This window comes from Eurytemora carolleeae, unplaced genomic scaffold, assembly GCF_000591075.1.
Source record: "Eurytemora carolleeae unplaced genomic scaffold, Eaff_2.0 scaffold41, whole genome shotgun sequence".
NCBI classification, from domain to species: Eukaryota; Metazoa; Arthropoda; class Copepoda; order Calanoida; family Temoridae; genus Eurytemora; species Eurytemora carolleeae.
The window spans coordinates 63,739-85,398 of NW_019396234.1; the positions used below are offsets into that span (position 1 = coordinate 63,739).

Consider the following 21,660-nt stretch of genomic DNA (forward strand, 5'->3'; position numbering starts at 1 on the left):
TTATGTAATTATGTAAGAAAATTTCAAATTTAGATTTTATTTGATGTTAAGAATAAATTTATTTATGTTATTCTGTTGTATTTTTTTCAGAGAAATTGTAAAAATGAGAGCTAGGATACTAACTTCTTTTCAAACAAAAATGTACGAACATACAAATTTTTTTTTAACCTCTTATTAAACCTTTTTTTTAACATTTCAAGGTTTGAGAGAGGTTTCAGCTCTGGAGCTGATCTTAGTCCCTTAAAGGGAGTCAGGTGAGGTCTTTGAGTCGAAAGGTTTCGGATGTTTTCGTGTTGAAGCGTTACCATAGCAATGATAAATATTGTTAAAGTTAAAATTTAGATAAAATATAAAATCAGAATCCTTGAAGAAGAAAGATATGCAAAAGGTTTTTGATTATTAAAAAGAAGAAAATAAAAATAATTAACATAGTCTCTACAAGATATGTAGTTGCACCGTCTCTAACAAGATACGTGGTTGAACTGTCTCTACAAGATACGTGGTTGAACCGTCTCTAACAAGATACGTGGTTGAACCGTCTCTAACAAGATACGTGATTGAACAGTCTCTACAAGATATGTAGTTGCACCGTCTCCAACAAGATACGTGATTGAACAGTCTCTACAAGATATGTAGTTGCACCGTCTCTAACAAGATACGTGGTTGAACAGTCTCTACAAGATACGTGGTTTAACAGTCTTTAACAAGATATGTGGTTGAGTCTCTACAAGATATGTGGTTGAACAGTCTCTACAAGATATGTGGTTGAAAGTCTCTACAAGATATGTGGTTGAACAGTCTCTACAAGATATGTGGTTTAACAGTCTCTACAAGATATGTGGTTGAACAGTCTTTAACAGGATACGTGGTTGAACCATCTCTAACAAGATACATGGTTGAACCGTCTCTTAACCTGGCTCAAATTCATTAAATCCGGTCCAAGTTTGAATTTTAACATCTGAGATTTAACAATAACCAAAAATTAATACTAAAACAACAAACTTCTTTAGATCCAAGAATGTAATGCAAGGAAATATAATTTCAATTGCGTTTACTCTGCGTACATATTGAAACCAGTTTTCTCTGGGCGGAATTTCTAAACAAGAATAGATGCCTCAGTGTTCTTTTAGTATCCGAGGAGGTTAAAACTACTGAATTTTGATAATTCACATAATAGTTTCCTATGAGCAGAATATTTCATTGTTTATTTATGTGAAAGATGGATCCCATGTCAGGCTTCGACATCCGTCTTGTGTTTACCTTACCGCCCAGTGACAGTACAAAAGATGCGTACACCTCTGAAATAACTTTCCTTGCATTAAATCCTTGTTTAGATCTTGGGGACCTCCATTTCTGAGCTCAGGTTCAGGTTCAGATGTCTCTGGGAGAGAGAGTACATACTTCCTTAGTGTGAACAGGAACAAAAAGAGCATCTGTGTTGATATGAACACTGAGGAGGGACGGACAATTTTAACCGAGTTAGGAACAGAATATATTTACCTTAGGAAAACTTTTAAACTTTTAACTCCAAACCTATTCTTTACATCAGTGTTATGACCTAAAACTAAGTTAAACAGGGCTATGTAGATGTTACTATTAAAATGTAAATACGGGTTAAAGAATAAAACTAAAAGACCTTGAACCAAAAACGTTTTAAATACCTCATAAGGTTGAATTCGGCAATAATTGTTATATATGAAACGCTTAAAACTGCTTTGCAATCCATGATCTGACTGCTGAGAACCATAAATATATGAAACAACACTGAATAATACTTCCAGATTCCTAAGTCTCTCCCTGTACCTACACTTTAAGATTCATAAACCCTCTATTATGATTTTATCTTATTAAAATATTTTGGCTAAAGCTGGAGTTAGTGATGTTCTTGTTGAGAACTATATCCCTGGAACACTGGATAAGAAAGGTCTAGGATATACTCAGCTCAAGGAGACAGCTCCAGGACTTATCTACTGCTCAATTACAGGGTTTGGATCTAGTGGCCCATACAAGAACAGGTGATTAAAATTAAAACAACATAATTCATGATGAAAAAAAATGTTGTAAAAAATCTTTATTATATTAAAAAATAAATTCAAATATTTCTTTTTAATAGATCATAATTTTGTTTTGAAGATATTTAAATTATTTAGGTATATTGTATAATGTATAAGCGTAACTGTTTCTAATCACAAAACATTTAGAATGATTGATCTTGAAGAAATCATTCTAGAAATACCACATTCTCTTCTCCCTCTCCGTCCTCCGTAGCGTCGTCCTCTCCCTCCTCCTCTTCTTCATCGTTCTGTTCTCCCTGCTCATCCTCCTCCTCTTCATCTTCTTCCTCTTCTCCCTCCTCTGTAACCTGGGAGAGAATCTCCTCTCCCTGAAGATCTCTATTCTTGAGATTACCCATCCAGAATGCATCTCCGCAGTTGTTTGCTGCCATCATGGCCTGGACGCGGTACACTACCGCTTCTAAGGATTTCTTGAGGAACGGAACATGGTTTGCCAGGGCGATATCATGATCAGTTTTAGTGGAACTACAGATATAGTGGAGATATCTGGTGGAAGTTTGCAACGTTTTGATGATATTTATGCAGTCGGTTCCCTTCCTTTTAAACATGCTCTCCAGTAAAATCATACCATGCTTCAAGAAATGGTCGAGGAATGGTTTGGATAGTTTCAACACTGCCATTAGGATAGATCTGTTTCTCCAGGTCTTCAAAGGGTTTACAGCTTTGTGAAGAAGATTAGTAGTGGTGGCCCACTGCTCTAGTTGTTCATCCTTATCCTTGGTTACCCCATAAGTAATTTTCTTCACGTAAACAGAGAGTTTCTGCAGACACACCCTGTAAATGACTCCTAGGGATCCACGAGATATTGTCTGATAAGTTTCATTATTGTAATCCTTGCCTTTATTATCAAAGACGTCTTGAACCCCATTGTCGAGTATCTCCATCATCTCTTTGAGAATGTTCTCCGAGTATTCCAAGTAGATCGAAAAGAACTTCTCCACCTGCACATTAAACAAGGCGCCCTTCTCCTTTCCCTGAGAGGTTTGCCAACAATTCTTAGCGTATGTAGTGGCAGCTTGAGCTACGGCTTTTCTTGTCACCTTGGAGTTCCCTGCAACCCGCACCAGTGCGTCCAAGAGGGTAAGATGACTTCCCGCAACCTCAGAGCTCACAATGTTTTCCGTGAATGTCATTAGATACTGTACAACCTTTTCCGCTAGCGTTGCAATCGAGACGGAGTCTGACATTCCAATATCCACCCTCTCAACTAAACCTTTAAGACAGCTCAGCAAGATACCGGACTTATCAGCAGACTGAAATCCATTCCAGGAGAAGAACGAAGCTGTCATTTCAAACCCAAACTTGATACATTGAGAAAAAAGGTCACATGACTCATTGTACATATTGATACAGTCCATAATACCGTCATTCAGTCTGATCAGTCTCTGGAAATATTCTTTCAACACATCAAGGTTAGCAAATATCTTGGGTAGAACACAAGCTATCTTCTCAACAAAAGCTGCCTCTGAGAGCGACATCAGATTTATATTTCCAGTAGATGCAGCACAAAATCCTTGACCTGGGAAACCTTTCTTTTTCCCTCCCGACACAAGACGTCTCTCAACCTTTCCTGCAATATCCTTGAGTAGAAACAAGAGTTCGGCAGGACGGAGTTTAGGATCTAATTTCTCTTCATCGTAGGTTGGTTCACTCTCTGTAGTAACTACAACGTAGCTGAAGATATGGAGAGTAGTTAGGTCCAACTCTCTGAAAAAGGGACGGTAAGGAGATAAATCAAAGAACAGTTTAACTCCTGTGGTTGAGTTCTCAGCCAATGAAATGTTCCCAATCAAGGTAGATGATGCAACAGGTCCAGCAACCGAGGTTTGAGTGTTGAGATGCATAGTTCCGTTCATAGTTGCATCAGTTAGAGGTTTGCCTTTACCCTTTCCCTTCCCTCCTTTCTTTCCTTTCCCCTTCTTTGATTTAGTTTTATCCTGAGCTGATGTAGGAGGAGTCCAATCATTTGTATCCTCAGAGAAGAGTACCGCAGGAGGGCGATACTGAGGGTTCCGACTCAGAAGACCTTTTAATCTCTCCTCCAGAAAAAGGATATTCTTCAAGCGGACTAGGATCTGTCTTCTTGTTTCTGTCTCCTTGAACACAGAGAAATAGTTTACAGTTTCTCTGAACCAGTTAATGCTCAGGAAAACTATATCACAAACAGAATCAAGGTCTTTTTGACCCAAGTTCTCTTTACCATCAAGATATCCCTCTGGAACAACTAATACTCCACAACCTAAACAAAAGTTAGAAAAATATTGTAAAATATTTTTATTATTACTTTTTTGTAGTTTTATAAATTAAACAAATTTTTTACAAACAAACCTAGTAAAGCGTCTATTTCTGATTCCTCGCTGTTGCTCTTTTTGATGGCACCCATGAGCCTGAAATGAGGGATAAAGCGAAACATCTCAGTTCTTAAAGCAAGTGGATTCTTCTTGGATTCCAAAACCCAGCGAGATATTGGAATTGCAATCTCTCCCGAGTCATCGTCCATTAAATCTGCTTCCGGTTCGTACTCGTCAATCTTGAAATCAAGTTTGATCGGGAGCTGAAGACCAGCATTCTCCGTCTTATCCTTAACATAATCCTCAACAAACTCAACCTCAAACTTATCCTGAAACCTAGAGGAGCACTCAACCGCTATCTCATCTGGCATCTCCGAGATAGAAGCCGGAGAAGCTAACTCGTCCATGAACAACCCAGCGGCCTCTGGGAACTGTTTTGTCTCAGAGATGGTGAGGTCTATCATTTTCATAATAATTTTCGCTTGCTTGGAAATAGGATGAGGATTAGAGGAATCAGTGGTTGTGTTAGATAACCTTGTGGTATTCCCTGGTACATAGGATTTCCCCATTGCTCTCACCGCGTTCACCACCGCTATCACCCCCATCTTCTTGAGAACTGGAGACTTGCTACAGATCTGCTTCTTGATCATGATATTGATATCAGTTTGTAAAGATCCAGATTCCGAAGTATCCGGTTGCCATGCTAAGGTGCAGAGAATATGCATTAACTGCCGGAACTGTCCCAGATTCATGTTCTCCGTGAAGTCCATCATTGCTGTTATCATTGTTGTAAAGACGACAAGTTCCTTGCTATGGTTCTCCGCTAGCTTCTCCAGGGTTCTTAGTGCACCATCAGTGATCAATCCTCCTCCTCCCGTCCCAACCTTACTGATTAGGTCTCCAATAATCTCCTGTTGATAGTAAGTGTCTCCGGATACGAAACAAATAAAGGTTTCATTATACATACTGATTGCATAGTTTGATATTACAGATTCCGGGGATCGAAGTAAGGTGTCACAAATAGAGATCAGAGACGGGAAATATTTCTTGATGACAGAGGTGTAATCAGTGACAACCTGACGAAAGAGAGCCTCTGTGAGCAGACCGTTCCTAATTTTATTTTTGAGAATATTTTCTACGGACCGTTTCTTGCTGAAGATATCATGAAGGCAAACCAGGACAAGGATATCTAGAGGTTTTTGATTATCCGGATCTGTTGATCCATCAATACATTTCAACCAGGCATCACATAAGGGTTTCTTAGTGAGTGCATGAAGTTGTATATTCTCCATGATGATACACTGTATATCCTTGGCTTCCTTTTTCCTACTCTGGGTCCTTAAATCGTTCTGAGTAGAGGTGGGGGGAGAGATATCCAACCCGTTTCTCAAATCCTGACCAAATAAAAAGTTATTTGAAAGAGTTAAATTAAAGTTATTAATAAAGCCATCTTAATTTACCTGAACAATGGTCATCAAATCTGCGTCACTTTGATTTGAGCACAAGATGAAATCTACTACTGAGGGTAGATCTTCAATTCCAACCCTGTAAAGACGTTTCAAAACCGTGTTCAATAGTTCCTTCATTATATCCCTACTCAGACTCATACTGGAGAGAGAATCAAGGATAGTACAAGTGAGGTGACGGGTATCGTCAAGGATATCCTTCAATGGTCCAGCGATGTTCTCGTGTTGTGAATCCTCAACTATCTCCGGTAGAGAGCTGATGATCTCCTTCTGTATCTCCGTAGGACAAGCTTGAATTATCTCAACAATCTTCTCCGCTAGTCCTGCTCCGTCTACGATGAACGGAAGGAACCGAACTGCGGAGAGGATGAGTCGAGGGACCGGAGATTCCTCTGCCTAAAATAGTTTCACGTCTTTGATGTAAAAACTTTAAATAAAAAATTCGATACAGTGTCTTTTTAATGAATTATTGCTGAACATATCAAAACTAAAATAAGTTTTATCCAGATTAATAAACTTAACATAATATTGGGAGATTTGGTCATGATTTAGCATTTGTACCAGATCAGAGGTTTAATGGTGCATTGAACAAAACCGCGACAAATATGAATTATTTTGGATATTTGTTTTTGGTTAATTCTTGTACAGAAGAGGGAGTTCCACCTTCATTATTAAATTTAAGTGACTCTCCATATAAAAGAGGGGCATAACCGATTTACAAGGATACCCTTGTAATCTTCTTCTTGTAAATAACGTGGAAGATTTTTATCGAGCTTAAAAAGTGTTTAATTCTAATAATTTCTGAAGAAGAAAAACTGCGCAAGTCACCTGTAGAAAAACCACAGATTAAAATAATCAATTTTTTAAAAACAATAACACGGTTGTCTAATTCTGGCAAAGCTTTTAAGGGAACCGTTATGAATCTGACATGTCACTCTATCAATGGAGGTTCACTTTAAAGTACGTTTACAGGCCCTTTAAGATTAGATCCTCATTTTTGGCGGATGCGGTTATTTATGAGGTTTATTGAACGTGCGTAGGGTCTATTAATAAACCCACACTGGATGACCCTCAATAATAATTGAGGATAATTTGAGCAGAAGAGCAACAGCCTGTTCTCAGGAAATTGACCTTATTTAAAAAAACCCTGAGCAAGATTTAAAATAAATATAAATCATAGCCATTGATATGTTTTCGCCAGTCTACAAACCTGTAGGCTCACAAAATATCAGTTTTAAATGATTTAATTAAGTTTTTAAAAGTGATTTAAAAACAGCAACTCATCAAAAAGACACTGAAGTTGATTAACCTAATGATCAACTGACCTGAGATGAACTTATGTTGGAGTCAATCCCCTCGTCGAGAGCAATCTCTGCCAATATCTCCAGAAGCCGAGACATTAGTTTAGTTTGAAGGTCCGGGACACACAACAACAACCTTTACAAGATGTAGGATACATTACATTTATCTTGATAAGAGATGGTTATAAAGATGTATCTAGGTCTTCTATTGAACTTCTAAGTTTGTTCTAGATATGAGTGACTCAAAATCTAGGAATTCTAGATATACATAATACATATATTTTGGTTTTCTGTGTGTGTCCGATAAACGTAAAAAGGACTGAACATTAACATATGACCAAAGGAAAGGTTTATTAACGTACGGAAAATAATATAAAACATTATTTGACNCCCCCCCCAAGTAAATATCTGATTTATCTTGTTATTTTGAAGAGAAAATGTTTGTAAACAATTAATAAAATGTTCAAATGTGTCAGTGTGGAAAATTTTATTGTTACAGCCAAATTTAATATATGTTAATTCCTGAACTTTTCAACTTTTTTCATTTCTAGACTTATATACAAAAAAAACAAGTGTTATACAAGTGCCCTAATCAATGAACCCTTTTCTCCTTTTTAAATATACCTGAGCACACTGTCCTGAAACTCACTCCTGGCTGAATCACAGTCCGGAGAAGTTTTTGTGAGGTTCAGAGATTTACGGAGAAAACTCACATCTTCTAGGTATTCGAAGAGGGTCTCCAACATAGTCTCAATATTATTAGGATACTCCAGATGAGTGGACACGTCCTTAGATAATGTCTAAAACAATGTTTTAAAGAATTTTTTTCTTGAAAGGAAAGTCTTCGTGAATTTAGGAGACTTATCAACCCGCCGCGGTGCCATTTATTTTATTCAAACACGGGAGATGGAGATATTTTGGTTTCCAAAGATTGACTGTCAAGAGTTTTAGAAAGATGATCATGATAAAAATAGGTTTACGGCATTGGAACTCGTTTATTAAATCCCCAGTTATTGTTGATTGCTCGGACAAAATTTACCTTAATGAAGGTTGCTTGATCTACTGCAAGTATATGAGGACTATCTCCAGAGTGCAGGAACAGCTGAGCATCGTTGAGTGATTTGATCAGGAGGGATCCGTCCTGAATACTTGTACTACCTGGAGAACAAAAAAATTATAAATTCTTGATAATCTTTATATTTTCTCCTTACTCCATCTTGTCTTTTCATGTTTCTCCTTAGTTTACCTTGTTCTAATTTTCGTGTTTTCTCCTTATTTTACCTTGTCCTAATTTCCATGTTTTCTCCTTACTTTACCTTGCCCTAATTTCCATGTTTTCTCTTTGTTTTACCTTGTTCTAATTTCCTTGTTATCTCCTTACTTTACCTTGTTCTAATTTTCATGTTTTCTCCTTATTTTACCTTGTTCTAATTTCCATGTTTTCTCCTTATTACCTTGTCCTAATTTTCACATTTTCTCCTTATTACCTTGTCCTAATTTTCACGTTTTCTCCTTATTACCTTGTCCTAATTTTCATGTTTTCTACTTGCTTAACCTCTTCTCAATTTTAATGTTTTCTCCATACTTTACCTTGTCCTTATTTCCATGTTTTCTCCTTACTTCCTCGTCTTATTTTTTCTCCTTACTTTATAATGTTCTAATTTCCATGTTTTGTCCTTACTTTACCCCTTCCTAATTTTTGTGTTTCTCCTTACTTTACCTTGTCCTAATTTCCATGTGTTCTCCTTACTTTAACTCTTCCTAATTTTCGTGATTTCATATTTTCTTCTTACCTCTACCAGATTTTCTTTTCTTCTGAGTTGAGGCAAGGCCACCATCTGCTGACCTCTTCCTACTCCCCAGCATTTTATCTGAAATATGTAGGGGTGGTTACGACGTGATAGCAGCGAGCTTGGGCGGACTGAGTCACGTGACCGGGGAGAAGGACGGAGGACCTATGAAAGTCGGGGTTGCCATGACAGACTTGGCTACTTCGTAAGTATTTTTGGGTAAAATTTTGAAGAAAACAGTTTTTAACTTGCTTTTTATCCTTATATCTTTTATCTTTGCTCTTTGATATTTCAAAATTTAAAAAAAAAGTTTCCATGCAGGTTCTAAATATATAGCAGTCAGAGTTAGTGGCGAGTTATTAGTTAATCAAAAATAGTTGAATAACCTAATGTCATTGATATTTCAAACTGGGAATAGTAATACTGCCAGATGACAATTAGTAAAAGTTTCAAATAACGGTTAACAACATCAGGTTCTAAAGATATATGGATTAGAAAATTAGAGTTGGTGGCGAGAAAGGATTTAATAATTTAAATATAAAAAAGAGATAAAAATTTTATTTTTATTTTTTAGATTGTACGCTCACGGTGCTATACTTGCTGCATTATATCAGAAAGAGAAGACTGGACTTGGACAAAAGATTGATTGTAATCTACTCTCAACCCAGGTTATTAGTGTGAAAAAACATTAAGGATTTTTTAATGGCGCTATCCTGTGTTCAACAAATTTTACAAAAAGTTAGAATTGTACTTCGACCAATGTTAAATTTTTTTTCTTCCCTAAAAAAATTGTAATCAATTAAAATTTCTAAAAATTTAAATTCAATTTTTTTGCATCTAACGATTTTTTTTAAGGTGTCAGCCATGGTTAATCTGGCGGGTACATACCTAAACACAGGTTACTTAATATGGTTAATCTGAAATAGTTTTAAATAATTAATCTTCTGATCTAGGTCAGATCCCTGGTAGGTGGGGTACTGCACATGCCAGCATAGTTCCTTATCAGACATTTAAAACTGCAGGTTAATTAATCTATTAAAAACAGGAGGTTCAAAACTTAATCTATTTAAAACAGCAGGTTCAAAACTTAATCCATTTAAAACAGGAGGTTCAAAACTTAATCTATTATAAACAGGAAGTTCAAAACTTAATCCAATAAGAACAGTAGGTAAAAAACTTAATCCATTAAAAACAGGAGGTTCAAAACTTAATCCATTAAAGACAGCAGGTTCAAAACTTAATCTATTAAAAACAGCAGGCTCAAAACTTGACATTTAAAACAGGAGGTTCAAAACTTAATCCATTAAAGACAGCAGGTTCAAAACTTAATCCATTAAAAACAGGAGGTTCAAAACTTAATCCATTAAAAACAGCAGTTTCAAAGCTTAATCCATTAAAAACAGGAGGTTCAAAACTTAATCCATTAAAACAGCAGGTTCAAAACTTGATCTATTATAAACAGCAGGTTCAAACCTTAATTTATAAAAAAATATTCTTGAAAAGACTGTTACCCTAATTTCAAATCATCCTCTATTTATGGCCTGTTCCCAACGGTACCAATCAAAGCTTTGTCTGATCAGGATTAAATAATTTATCCCGGCATCTCTCTTTTTTAAAATCTGGTTTCTATTTAAAATTGACTTGCGAATTTTTGCTGCAGAAACAGTTAAGGAATTGTCAGTTTAGGCTAGAAAACAACGTTATTTTCAACAATCAATATTATTCATCAGATTAAGGTTTAAAGAGTACACTTTTTCTATTCTTTACCCATGGATTTTTTAATACACTTTTAATTTTTACAGACGGTTACTTTACAATTGGATGTGGAAATAACTCGCAATTCAGGTCCATAAATTTTGAAATACCATTAATGGCTTTATTTTTACTAAGTAGTTATTTTACTGAGAATATAGGCATTAAAAGTATATAAAATTAAAATTGTTAATTTTAGAGAATTTAGTGAAAGAATAGATAGAACTGATTTACCGGATCATCTTGCATTTAAAACTAATGAAGACAGGTCAATCAATCAATCAACTAATTATTAAATCCATTAATTCATCCATTAATCGTGATAAATTTTTCTTTATTATCTCAGGGTTCAGAACAGAGAAAAGTTAGTTTCAATTCTGTCGGAAATATTGGGTGAATATGGAAATGAGCATTGGAACATCCAGTTTGAGGGTTCCAGTTTTCCGTACAGTCCTGTCAACAATCTGGAGCAGGTGTTTAACAACCCTCAGGTTCAACACAACAACCTCTGTCAGACGGTTCAACATTCAACACTTGGAGAGATTCACCAGGTTAGATTTATGAAGCTTTAGTTTACGGACATCGTTTGTAATTTTTGGCGAATTTATGAAAGTTTATATTTTTAGGTTGGTCCTGCTGTACAGTATAGTTTAGCTGAAAACCGGATTCGTACTGCACCTCCTGTACTAGGAGAGCATACAGACGCAGTTCTAACAGACATTCTTGGTTACTCCGTTCAAACTATTCAGTCTTATAGAAAGAAAGGAGTTATAACATAGATAGATATTAAGCAATTATTATTATGTAAAAAGTATGTAAATTTATTTTTCTTGAGGTGTAATAAATCTGAATACATTGTCAATGGCTGCTTGAGGAGATTTTTTAAACCACATGAAGTAACCTTGAACTTGTGCTGCAGATATTTCAATACCAAGCTCACACACTTTACTTGCAAATATCTCGGCTCGAGCATCATTTTCCATTGGATAGAATCTTGAGAACATCTGTTTAAGTTGCTGCTGCGAGCAGTATCCTATATATTGTATAATATCCACCCGTCCAGGACGGATTAAAGCAGGATCAAGTCTTTCAATATAGTTTGTTGTCATAAACAAAATCCGTCCTTCCGTTGAAGTTACTCCATCAATAGCATTAAGGAGTCCTGAGAAGGTTAATCTGTTCAGACCTTTGTACGCTTCTTCAAGGTGTTTTGAATCCTCACGGCTAACAAATGCTGCGTCTATATCTTCCAAAAGTATAATAGAGTTCTCAGGGGCATCGGCTAATCTGTGAGCAAGACGATCATCACTCATAGAACGATCGGAGAGATTTAGCACACAAATAGAATATTCTAGTTCTCCGGCCAGAGCCGTAATAAATGACGTTTTACCACAGCCGGGGGGTCCATGGAGTAAATATCCTCTACGGTAAGGGATACCTCTCTCTTTATACCAGTCCTGACTAGTCATAAAATCTTTTACATCTGTTAGAACGGTTTCTGATACTCCGGTGTCTAGAACTACACTGGAGACTGGTCTACGTTGTCTAGGATGCCCAAACGGTCTCCAGTCCGTCCCAATCACAGTATACATCACAGTCTTTCCTTGCATGGCAGACATTGCTGAAACAAAGAAACAATTTTTAAGTGTGTTCGTAATACCTCAAATTCTGACAATTACTGAATAGAAAAATATATGAATATATAGGTATAATAGCTTTGCTTAAGCAGTTTAGGTTTGAGTATACGGCTTGATAATTGCTGTTTTTGATTGCGTTTAAAAACTAACCTAACTGTCTTGACTCTTCTAGGATATCAACGAAGAGCGCCCTGTGCCGGCCAAATGTTGTCAGCTGAACCGTCTCCCAGGGTTCTAACATTCTTTGTTCCCTAGTTCTCTCAACCCTGATCCAGGTTCCCTGATAGTTCATGAAATGGGTTCCAACACTCGGCTGGAAATCATATTTTGTTGATATTTTGCCGCTGTCTGACTCTACGAAACTGGTGTCTACGGAGAGGTGCTGCGTCTTTCTAGCTCCCTTCTGGGATATCCAGCCCAGCAACCAGCTGTAGGACTTGTCCTTACACGTCACCTCCACCGTCGTCATGTAGTGTCTTCGGAACAATATCATCCCAACCTGGGCTCCCTTTCTCATAGCAGTAGCTCCCAACCCTACTCCCATGAGACCGAACCCTGCTCCGAAGTAAGGATTGTCCTCTACTAAGGAGAGGAGCTGAGACATTTTAAAATCTGTAAGTTTAGAAATTGACTAGAGATATAGAACACAAATAAACACGCTCAAAAGTAAAAAATGTAATATAAATATACATTTATTAAGATCTACCCCGTCCTAGGACATTGGTCCAAGATTGAACCTTTTCAGTTGCAGATATTGCACTTTTCCGTTTTATATTTGATCGTTGACAGCTGAGTTTTCGGGAATCTTTGTTCACTTTATTCTTAAATTTTCTATAGTCCAAACTAGCCTCATAGAGTAGGATTGATTTCTGCTGAGATTGGGAAGAGTTCTCTTGGTTCTCTAGATATTCTTTATCATTGGAATATTCCTGGTTATCAGCATGCTCATTGGGAATATTTGATTTAGTCTCCGACACTCGAGATGTGTGTCTGGAGCTTGTCAAGTGTCTTTTTAATTTCCACTGATTATTAGTTTTATAATCACATGGAATGCAGGAATGAATGTCGTTCTTACACGGTCCTTCTTTCACTGTGTTCCATCGGCCCAGTCTGATAAAGGAATAAAATCATAATTTCATTAAAAAAAATTTAAAAAAAGCATTTAAAAAATATTTTTTGTTTGTTTAAATTTCCAAAAAATAATTTTATCCATTCCTGTCTCGAATTTGGTTTTTAGTTTTCCTAACATCTGTCTGTTGCTTGCTAGGTTCAGATTCAATATTTTGCTCGAAATCAACGTCTTCGCTCACACTGCTTTTCTGAAATCTTCCAGGACTTGGAGAGGGTTGATTTACCGGTAACAATTCTCTAAAAATTGTAATTTTAGATCATGGAAAACTAAAATTGAAAAAATATTAAGTTTTTAAACCTACCCTGATTGCAAGGATGAATCCTCGTCCTCAACCTTGATGTTTCCAAGCATCTCTATTTCATCAGCATCCATGATATTATGCGGACCAGGCCAGCGAATATCCTTGCTCACTTCTCCGTCCCCTCCTCTCAGTTCAAGGTTTAACTCCGGAGCAGGAAACACAAGATTCCCAACCTTTCCTAGTTCTAGCAAAACCTCAGCTGCTCTCTCCCAACTCTAAAAAATTAATAATAATATTAAACCTTGATATCTCGATATCCTGCTAACCAACCAGTGAAATATGGCTAGCTGGCTAGCGTATAAATATATATAGGCTTGAGATCTACAAGCATTTTTTGATGTTTTGATTATTTTTTTTTCGATGGTTTTGAATGTTTTTTTTCTATAAAATTTGACTGATCTCATAAAGGAATTTTCTCTGATTCCTGGTTTAATTGTTCTTATATTTAAATAGATGAAAAGTCATTCAATTGCAACTACGTTTGCAAACAAACTCTTACTTACATATTGCAGTTTTGTTCAAGTTCGCAATTTTTAATTTAATTAGGCTTGCAAAATTATTCGATAAAGTTTTTGATTAAACCTTAATCATTGGAGAGCTCTGCGAAAAGCAGCTCATTACAGCAATAGGTATGAAGATAAAATGAGAGAATTTGTCTCTCAATTTCTGCGAATAAGATATAGTATTGTTGATTCATTTTGATATTGGATAAAGTTGATAAGAAGAAGAAATAACAGTATTTATTTTCAAACACAAAATACAAAATGATAACGTATGATGGTTCAACGCTTAAAAAATATCTAATATGAACCCAGTTGATTAATTTTGCTCTGATAAATATTTGTATTGCATTATTGAAATCACAACTAAACAGTGAACATACATTTATTTTGCATAAAAATATTATTAGTCAGCTCTCAAATTATCAAAAAGGATCCGGATCCGCATCAAAATTAAATGGATCCTAAGCACTGATAAATATTATCATTATTTTATTCTGAAAGGGTATCCGTTCTACCTGTCTTGATCGTTTGCTGAGTCTCCACCATCTGGCTTGAATTCTCTGGGTTAGGTTGACCGTATCCGCCAGCTCAGCTAAACTCTCCTGAACCCGTCTCAGTACAGTATTAGTCCACAACACTAAAATGGTATTTTCAGATAATTTTTAACCACTTTGTCTCAAAAAAGCATGATTTCAAAATAATAATAAAAAACAGGTTGCAATGACTGAGATAATCATTTCTTAACATAATAATTTAGCTATAATTATCAAATTCCTAGTCTTGACGCTATTAGACCTTATAGTACTCCACCGAATTTTAATCTTTAAAAAATGTCGAAATACATTATTATTTTTGTTAGTGAAGAGGAGCTTATTTGGAGATGGAGGGGGAGTTAATTGTACACACATTAAGGACCTATATAATGGTTAAGATTTTTTTTTTCAGTGGCCATAAAACGGAAGGAAAAAAATGAATATGTTTTAATGATAAATCGGTCTTGCGCATTGCTAAACTCGGGTGAAAGGATTCAAAAATAGATGATAGTTAATTGACCATAAATAAAAATAACAATTATTTCTCATATTTGTGAAAAATGAGACTGCCATGATTCAGAAAACTGTGATAGAAAAATGAACCTAGAGCAACTGCTGTGGCGGAGTCGTAGCTAATGAACTCTGAACCGGGAGATTTGATCTCGCATGTTACCAGATGACTAAACAAGCAAAATTTTACTATATTTCTTGAATTTGAATAATATCTCTTTGAAAACCTTTTGAACTCCTCTAGAACGTGAAAGACGGATCGACAAAACCCGCAGACTAGGACATGGAGACAAGCAAACTGTTCACTGCTGCCCTGGTCAGGACAGTACCCGGAGAGAATATCATTCCCAACCTCGTTAACTTCAGATACTCCATCTAAAAATAAAATAGTTTTAAAAAAATTAGGGAATGCACACTTTAACATACCTATTAGACAATCTTCTATGAAATTTTCTCTGACGAAGATGGGATCTATGACGGGCATGCATTGCGGAGTCATGTCGGAGTTGTCCGCTTCGTCCGCCAGAGGGGCCTCGGACCACTGGAAGGGGACGAGTCCAGGGCTAGGGATTGAGGACGATACAAGGCTAGGTTCGAGTACGTCCAGATCATCACAACAGAGAAACCCCTCGTCCCAGATACAGTCTGATATCTCCATTTTAATTTTACTTCTGAAATATCAACATAATCGAATTCTCCATTTAAGGAAGACACGAATTTATGTTTGTCTTTACATGAAACGCCATGAACAATCAATCCCATGAGCGGTTTAAAATCCAGATATGGGAAATTCCAATGCTTTTTTTTACTAAACATATAAATTCAATTTCAAGTCCATTAAAAGTTATTTTATCATTTTCTTCATATCATTTTTATCAGACTATCAAAAATCCTTTAAAACCAAGGAAAACAAGACAACAGAATGTAAAATATTTTATTCATAATATGTTTACAAAGATTATTTACCATCATAAATGTTAATTTGTTTAATAAGTTGTATTTGAAACCTGAACGGTACACAACTCAGCTGTTCCGTTTCGTTGATTGATTTCAAACTGAAAATACTACGAAAGACGACATTCAGAATTGAAAAGAGTTTCATCAAGTGAATCTAAATGTGAAAAAAAGATACGACATGGGTTTTTCAATGAATCTTCCTTGACAAGTGCAAAATTATCACAGAAAATCTATAATGAGAAGTTTAATGTTTGTGTCTGATTTAGGACACAGTAGTTCTGTCCTCAGATCTCTAAATGTATATTTATAGGGTGTCCCACGAAACATGACATTTAATAATCGTTACTTTTAGTTAAACAAATCTTTTGTTTCATTATCTTTTACTTTGAAAGCAATTTTAATATAGCAATCATGACTCCCATATAATATGTTTATTGATCTTTGGTATCAAACAACTTAAAACCAATTATGGAAAAAGACATTCTAAACTATTCACCAACTGAGCCCGTTCTCTCCATAATAATGTTTAAACAGTGGTCGTGTTGTTCACGTACTTTGAGGGACGATAGTTTGGCCGCTAGATGTCTCTCGTAAGAACTATCTATCTATCAGATAAGAATTTTGCGTGAGACACCTAGCGGCCAAACTATCGTCCCCCAAAGTACGTGAACAACACGGCCACTGTTTAAACATTATTATGGAGAGAACGGGCTCTGTCATGTTTCGTGGGACACCCTGTATTTAGAGTTCCCGATACGTTTTATGTAGTTTGCATCAACTACAGTGATAACCAAAAAATTGTAGAATAGGAAAACGACATTAAAGCAATTCTGACGTGCATTTCATGCTGCTGCGAAGCAAATAACTTTACTAGTAAGTTATTAAATCACTTATAAAGGAAAATGGGTCTGTTCACACTGCACAATTGCAGTGCCTGAAGTCTGTTTATACTGCACAATTGCTGTGCCTCAAGTCTATTTATATTGCACAATTGCTGTGCCTCAAGTCTGTTTATACTGCACAATTGCTGTGCCTCAAGTCTATTTATATTGCACAACTGCTGTGCCTCAAGTCTGTTTATACTGCACAATTGATGTGCCTCAAGTCTATTTATATTGCACAATTGCTGTGCCTCCAGTCTGTTTATACTGCACAATTGCTGTGCCTCAAGTCTATTTATATTGCACAACTGCTGTGCCTCAAGTCTGTTTATATTGCACAATTGCTGTGCCTAAAGTCTATTTATATTGCACAATTGCTGTGCCTCAAGTCTATTTATATTGCACAATTGCTGTGCCTCAAGTTCTTCACGTTTGTAAGACTATTTAAAGTCTAAAAGTAGACTTCATGTTCCAGATATTTGTTTATCAATATATGAATTCAAGGAATCTGAATAAATTATGAATTCTCTAATAAGAGCTTTCCATCAACAGTTTTATTTTAGTCAAGATATAACATGCCTGCATTCTTTCTGAGCGATAACGAATTATTTCACCTGACAAAAGAAAAGAATATCAAATTGCATTTTATTTTTCTTTAAACAGAAATTAAACATATGGTAGTATTTTAGTCAGAGCTAGCAGGACTGATATAAAAATACATCTTTACATAGAAAAGGCACCAACATTCATCCGACAAATGTTGGAACCCATCCATTGTGCGAACCCAACTTGATCAGAGATGGTTTAGCACTTGACAGCAGCGCGAAGAGCTTGATCAAGATCCTCAATGATATCATTGACGTCCTCTAGACCAACACTGACACGGATTAAGTTCTCCGTGACGCCTAGAGCAACTCTCTCCTTCTCCTCGATGGATGCGTGAGTCATCAAGTACGGAAGCTCAGCCAAGCTCTCATACCCACCCAGAGACTCAGCCAGAGTCACCAACTAGAAAAAAATGAAACATAACAAAAACAAATTCAGAATCAATGATTTAAGAAAATAAATGATAAAAGATGCAATAATCATGATAACAAGTGATAACAAATTTGCTATATAATTAAGAAAATTAGCTGAAAATATGTTTATGATCAATATAACATTAAGATCTCTTCAAAGTGTCTAAAATTTAAAATGTTTGAGTTCAATTTAAACATGCAAAATGCAAATTTTGCTTAAATCTTTTCTTGAATGAATGTTTTTCGTGATTAAAAAAGGTTGGGTTGAAAATTATGGAAAAGATTTAATAAAAATACATTAGAATTTATATAGACTTAAGAATAATTTTTAAAACGCGTGAGATATGAATTCATGTTTTTTTCATTTTTTATCATTTCTTTTATCAATTTTAACAATTGACCAGAAGAACGCAAGATTTTATCTAAAAAGACGAAGAAAGAAGAAAAAATTTAAGACAAGAAAAAAGAGAGAAAAGAGATTGAGAATACATGATATTTGATAAAAAAAGTCTTAACCTTTAGAGAGGACAGAAGTTTCCTGCTCTCCGCTAGTTTCCCTTTTAAGTAGAAGGAGATCATCCCTGAGTGTCCGTAGCACTGCTTGAGCACTATATGATGCTGGGGGTGGCTGGGTAGACCAGGATGAAGAACGGATTCTACAGCAGGATGTTTCTCCAACCAGCGTCCAACCTCCAGAGAATTCTTTTGATGCTGCTCCATCCGAAGACGGAGAGTTTTCAAGGATCTACAGAAAACCAAAATCAGAATAAAATATCGAGGATCAAAAAAGAAAAACACGTCTTGCAACACCGGATAAAAATGAAAACTTCGAAATGTAGAATTGAAGGATGAAGAAATTACAATAAAATGTATATGTAGAATAGAACACAAATTGATCAGTATAGTCAGAACTTGTGCTGTAAATCTCGGGAAATAAGCACTGATCTCAATCTTATACTACGGATTAATCTAATACTATTTTACTACCACGTGATGGTCATATCCTACAGGAATAACTTGGAAAAGAGTGTCCACATTGGATATCGATATCAAATGTTCTAGATCAACAATAACCTCACAAAAGTTTCTATCTCTAGAGTTAATTATTATGATAATGATTTTAGACTTGAAAGTTCAGAACTAAATACTACAACCATAATTTTTATTCCGCATCTATTTTATGGATTTGTAAAGAATACAACATTACTTCACCCGGAAAATGTAAACGGAACCTATTGCTATCTGGTGCGAGTCTACCACATTTAACATATTCTTTCACTTTTAATTCTTTCACTTTTAAGCGTGGTTTAAATATAAATCATAACATTTATTACAAATACTTACTAAGCGACTTTTTTACATGTTCATAAGAAGGTTGGTCGGCTACAAAGTTTATTTATGATTGGTTAATCATCTAACATGTTTTGAATCCTTCTTTTCTTAAAAACATAGATATTTAAGTCTTAGAAACTATCTACCTAAAGAAAAAGCCTTAATCCAAGTATAAAATGAACCGCTTTCTTCAGTTGGGTTTCGTGTGATTTAAACAGTTACATTTGATCCAACTGTTAATGTACAGTCAGAACCAGAAAACTGTGGAAGAGGAAGACTTTTAGATTAAAGTTATAACACACAGCAAGTGTGAAGCGTAAAAACACTTCAGTTTTGCTAAAAGTCGTCTACCTATTCCACATTGTTCTGGTTCTTACCGTATTTAAGGAATTTTGTAGTAGTAGAGCGGTTGACTGATCTAGTAAAGATAAAAAACCTGTTAAATTTTACATTTTTCCATTGAATAAGATCTAGAACTAACCTGTTGACTAGATAACAATCAAACGGGCTTGGTACAGGTCCAATTGCATTCTGGAGATACCTCAACCTCTCGTGCAGATCATCAGAGTTTGTTGTCAAGGCTCCCATGATCACGTCGGAGTGTCCGTTCATGTATTTAGTAAGACTGTAGTAGGATATATCAGCTCCTAGCTCCAGGGGGCGCTGGAAGTAGGCGGACTCGAATGTATTGTCAACAACAAGGAAGATATCCTTGCGATCCTTGAGCACATCAGCCACAGCTCGGACATCAACAACCTTCAGCGTTGGGTTGGTCGGAGTCTCAATCCAAACCATTTTAGTGTTGGGACGGAGGGCAGCCGCAACCTTGGCAGGATCAGTAGCATCAACAAACGAGGTTTCAATATTCATCCTGGAGGCAACCTTGCGGAAATACCGGTTGGTTCCTCCGTATAAATCGTCCATAGAGACGATATGGTCCCCGGCATTGAGGAGGTGGGTGATGGTTGTGGTAGCCGCCAGCCCGCTGGAGAAGGTGATACCGTGCTTGGCTCCGTCTAAGGATGCAAGACATTTCTCTAGAACATCACGAGTTGGATTTCCACTTCGCCCGTACTCGTACCTACACAACAACAAGGTTTAAACTAATATTTCTTTTCTTGGAGCTATGTAGAATACTTGTTTTTAATTTTAATTTTCTTAATTTTTTGTAATATTTTCTGAAATTTATGTACCATACCCATAAAATGAAACAAATAGAAAAAGCTGTATCTTTACAGTGGCAGGAGAAATCCTGATTGAGGACCGTAGCGATTCTGACGTGCAAATCGATCGTCGGAGCTGGGTATAGGGGCGAAAGACTAATCGAACCATCTAGTAGCTGGTTCCTGTCGAAGTTTCCCTCAGGATAGCTGGTGCTCATTAACGAGTTTAATCCGGTAAAGCGAATCTGTTCATTGAGGCAAATTTTTGAATTAATTAATCTTTACAAAGTTTGGACTCCGATTCATACGGCCAAAAATATCAAACAAAAGAAAAGAAATTGTTTTGTGGAATTGTATTATAATGCGATATAATCGACTCTTCTAACAACCCCCCCCCCATTTCCTCCAACATAGCTTAGACAATTTAGGAAAAACAAAAGAACGCCCCGATTAACAGGGTTTGATTTATGATAGATAATTAAAAATTGAACTATTAATCAAATAATGCAGTATTCCAATCGAAAAATCAATAAAACAAAAAATAATTGCCGAATACTTACTTCTTGTAGTCAGCAGGTCCGTCCTGTTTAAAGGTGGTGGACAAGGAGATGGGCGGGACCACGGCCATGCTGGTCCACTGCTCCGGCTCCTGGCCCACGTGCAGGGCCTTGGTGGAGAAATGTTGATCGTTCTGTCTAAACGCCATGATACTGCCAGTGTCTGTATGTCCTGTATGTGTGCTAAGTGGAGTGAAGCTAAAATACAACTGGACTGGAGGGCCGGGGGGTTGTCTCCTGCAGCTTCTGTGGACGTGGTAACAATAATAAATGCGGGAGGTGTGAGTGTGTGTGAGTACACAAGTCACAAATGTTTAGAGTTCATACGGCACCCTTTAATAGAAATACAGGGGGATCCCAAAAACCATTATATTTGTAAGTTAAGTGTTTACTACCACCATAAAATATCCCTTTTAAATATGGAAAATTCTAGCATTGTTTTATGGAATTTAATTTGTAA

At 36.2% G+C, this 21,660-nt stretch overlaps 5 protein-coding genes and 1 long non-coding RNA gene across 6 annotated transcripts; 1 reads left to right on the forward strand and 5 right to left on the reverse strand.

Annotated features, from left to right (window-relative positions):
* Positions 1-116: 116 nt before the first annotated feature.
* LOC111698882 (succinate--hydroxymethylglutarate CoA-transferase) lies at positions 117-11,537 on the forward strand. The gene is made up of 12 exons (XM_023469352.1): positions 117-141; positions 201-254; positions 1,335-1,483; positions 1,868-2,015; positions 9,018-9,128; positions 9,498-9,591; positions 9,779-9,821; positions 9,877-9,945; positions 10,726-10,768; positions 10,875-10,943; positions 11,022-11,226; positions 11,302-11,537. Coding segments are annotated over exons 1-12 (1,140 nt in total). The 5' UTR covers positions 117-139; the 3' UTR covers positions 11,455-11,537.
* LOC111698877 (Fanconi anemia group D2 protein) lies at positions 2,106-9,004 on the reverse strand. The gene is made up of 7 exons (XM_023469345.1): positions 8,927-9,004; positions 8,173-8,291; positions 7,758-7,933; positions 7,158-7,269; positions 5,827-6,228; positions 4,404-5,760; positions 2,106-4,314 (listed from the first exon to the last, which is right to left on the reverse strand). The coding sequence occupies exons 1-7, from the start codon at positions 8,997-8,999 to the stop codon at positions 2,222-2,224; spliced, it is 4,332 nt and encodes a 1,443-aa protein (XP_023325113.1). The 5' UTR covers positions 9,000-9,004; the 3' UTR covers positions 2,106-2,221.
* LOC111698880 (mitochondrial chaperone BCS1) lies at positions 11,481-12,935 on the reverse strand. The gene is made up of 2 exons (XM_023469350.1): positions 12,463-12,935; positions 11,481-12,296 (listed from the first exon to the last, which is right to left on the reverse strand). Exons 1-2 carry the CDS (start codon positions 12,914-12,916, stop codon positions 11,497-11,499), a joined length of 1,254 nt encoding a protein of 417 aa, XP_023325118.1. The 5' UTR covers positions 12,917-12,935; the 3' UTR covers positions 11,481-11,496.
* Positions 12,924-15,981, reverse strand: LOC111698879 (uncharacterized). The gene is made up of 7 exons (XM_023469349.1): positions 15,718-15,981; positions 15,519-15,666; positions 15,385-15,461; positions 14,764-14,885; positions 13,746-13,960; positions 13,528-13,680; positions 12,924-13,422 (listed from the first exon to the last, which is right to left on the reverse strand). Exons 1-7 carry the CDS (start codon positions 15,947-15,949, stop codon positions 13,008-13,010), a joined length of 1,362 nt encoding a protein of 453 aa, XP_023325117.1. The 5' UTR covers positions 15,950-15,981; the 3' UTR covers positions 12,924-13,007.
* Positions 15,982-17,760: 1,779 nt separating this feature from the next.
* On the reverse strand, positions 17,761-21,592 carry LOC111698881 (cystathionine gamma-lyase). Its single transcript, XM_023469351.1, has 4 exons — positions 21,204-21,592; positions 19,962-20,561; positions 18,665-18,893; positions 17,761-18,137 (listed from the first exon to the last, which is right to left on the reverse strand). The coding sequence occupies exons 1-4, from the start codon at positions 21,347-21,349 to the stop codon at positions 17,934-17,936; spliced, it is 1,179 nt and encodes a 392-aa protein (XP_023325119.1). The 5' UTR covers positions 21,350-21,592; the 3' UTR covers positions 17,761-17,933.
* On the reverse strand, positions 19,455-19,955 carry LOC111698883 (uncharacterized). The gene is made up of 2 exons (XR_002764641.1): positions 19,858-19,955; positions 19,455-19,741 (listed from the first exon to the last, which is right to left on the reverse strand). It is a non-coding gene; the product is annotated as an uncharacterized LOC111698883 (long non-coding RNA).
* Positions 21,593-21,660: the final 68 nt, after the last annotated feature.

Bases quoted from the DNA above. Each gene is read 5' to 3' on its own strand.
- LOC111698882 (XM_023469352.1), top strand. The intron at 255-1,334 runs GTGAGGTCTTTG...ATCCTTGTTTAG, and splicing joins AGTCCCTTAAAGGGAGTCAG to ATCTTGGGGACCTCCATTTC. The intron at 9,592-9,778 runs GTTATTAGTGTG...ATTTTTTTTAAG, and splicing joins GTAATCTACTCTCAACCCAG to GTGTCAGCCATGGTTAATCT.
- LOC111698877 (XM_023469345.1), bottom strand. From the start codon at position 8,999: ATGCTGGGGAGTAGGAAGAGGTCAGCAGATGGTGGCCTTGCCTCAACT. The intron at 7,270-7,757 runs GTATATTTAAAA...CATCTTGTAAAG, and splicing joins TTTCAGGACAGTGTGCTCAG to GTTGTTGTTGTGTGTCCCGG. The intron at 5,761-5,826 runs GTAAATTAAGAT...TTATTTGGTCAG, and splicing joins ATTTGATGACCATTGTTCAG to GATTTGAGAAACGGGTTGGA.
- LOC111698880 (XM_023469350.1), bottom strand. From the start codon at position 12,916: ATGTCTCAGCTCCTCTCCTTAGTAGAGGACAATCCTTACTTCGGAGCA. The intron at 12,297-12,462 runs GTTAGTTTTTAA...TCTTTGTTTCAG, and splicing joins AGAAGAGTCAAGACAGTTAG to CAATGTCTGCCATGCAAGGA.
- LOC111698879 (XM_023469349.1), bottom strand. From the start codon at position 15,949: ATGGAGATATCAGACTGTATCTGGGACGAGGGGTTTCTCTGTTGTGAT. The intron at 15,667-15,717 runs GTATGTTAAAGT...TTTTATTTTTAG, and splicing joins CATAGAAGATTGTCTAATAG to ATGGAGTATCTGAAGTTAAC. The intron at 13,423-13,527 runs GAATGGATAAAA...TTCCTTTATCAG, and splicing joins AAAAACCAAATTCGAGACAG to ACTGGGCCGATGGAACACAG.
- LOC111698881 (XM_023469351.1), bottom strand. From the start codon at position 21,349: ATGGCGTTTAGACAGAACGATCAACATTTCTCCACCAAGGCCCTGCAC. The intron at 20,562-21,203 runs GTAAGTATTCGG...GTTGTTGTGTAG, and splicing joins GGACCTGCTGACTACAAGAA to GTACGAGTACGGGCGAAGTG. The intron at 18,138-18,664 runs GTTAAGACTTTT...ATTTTTTTCTAG, and splicing joins AACTTCTGTCCTCTCTAAAG to TTGGTGACTCTGGCTGAGTC.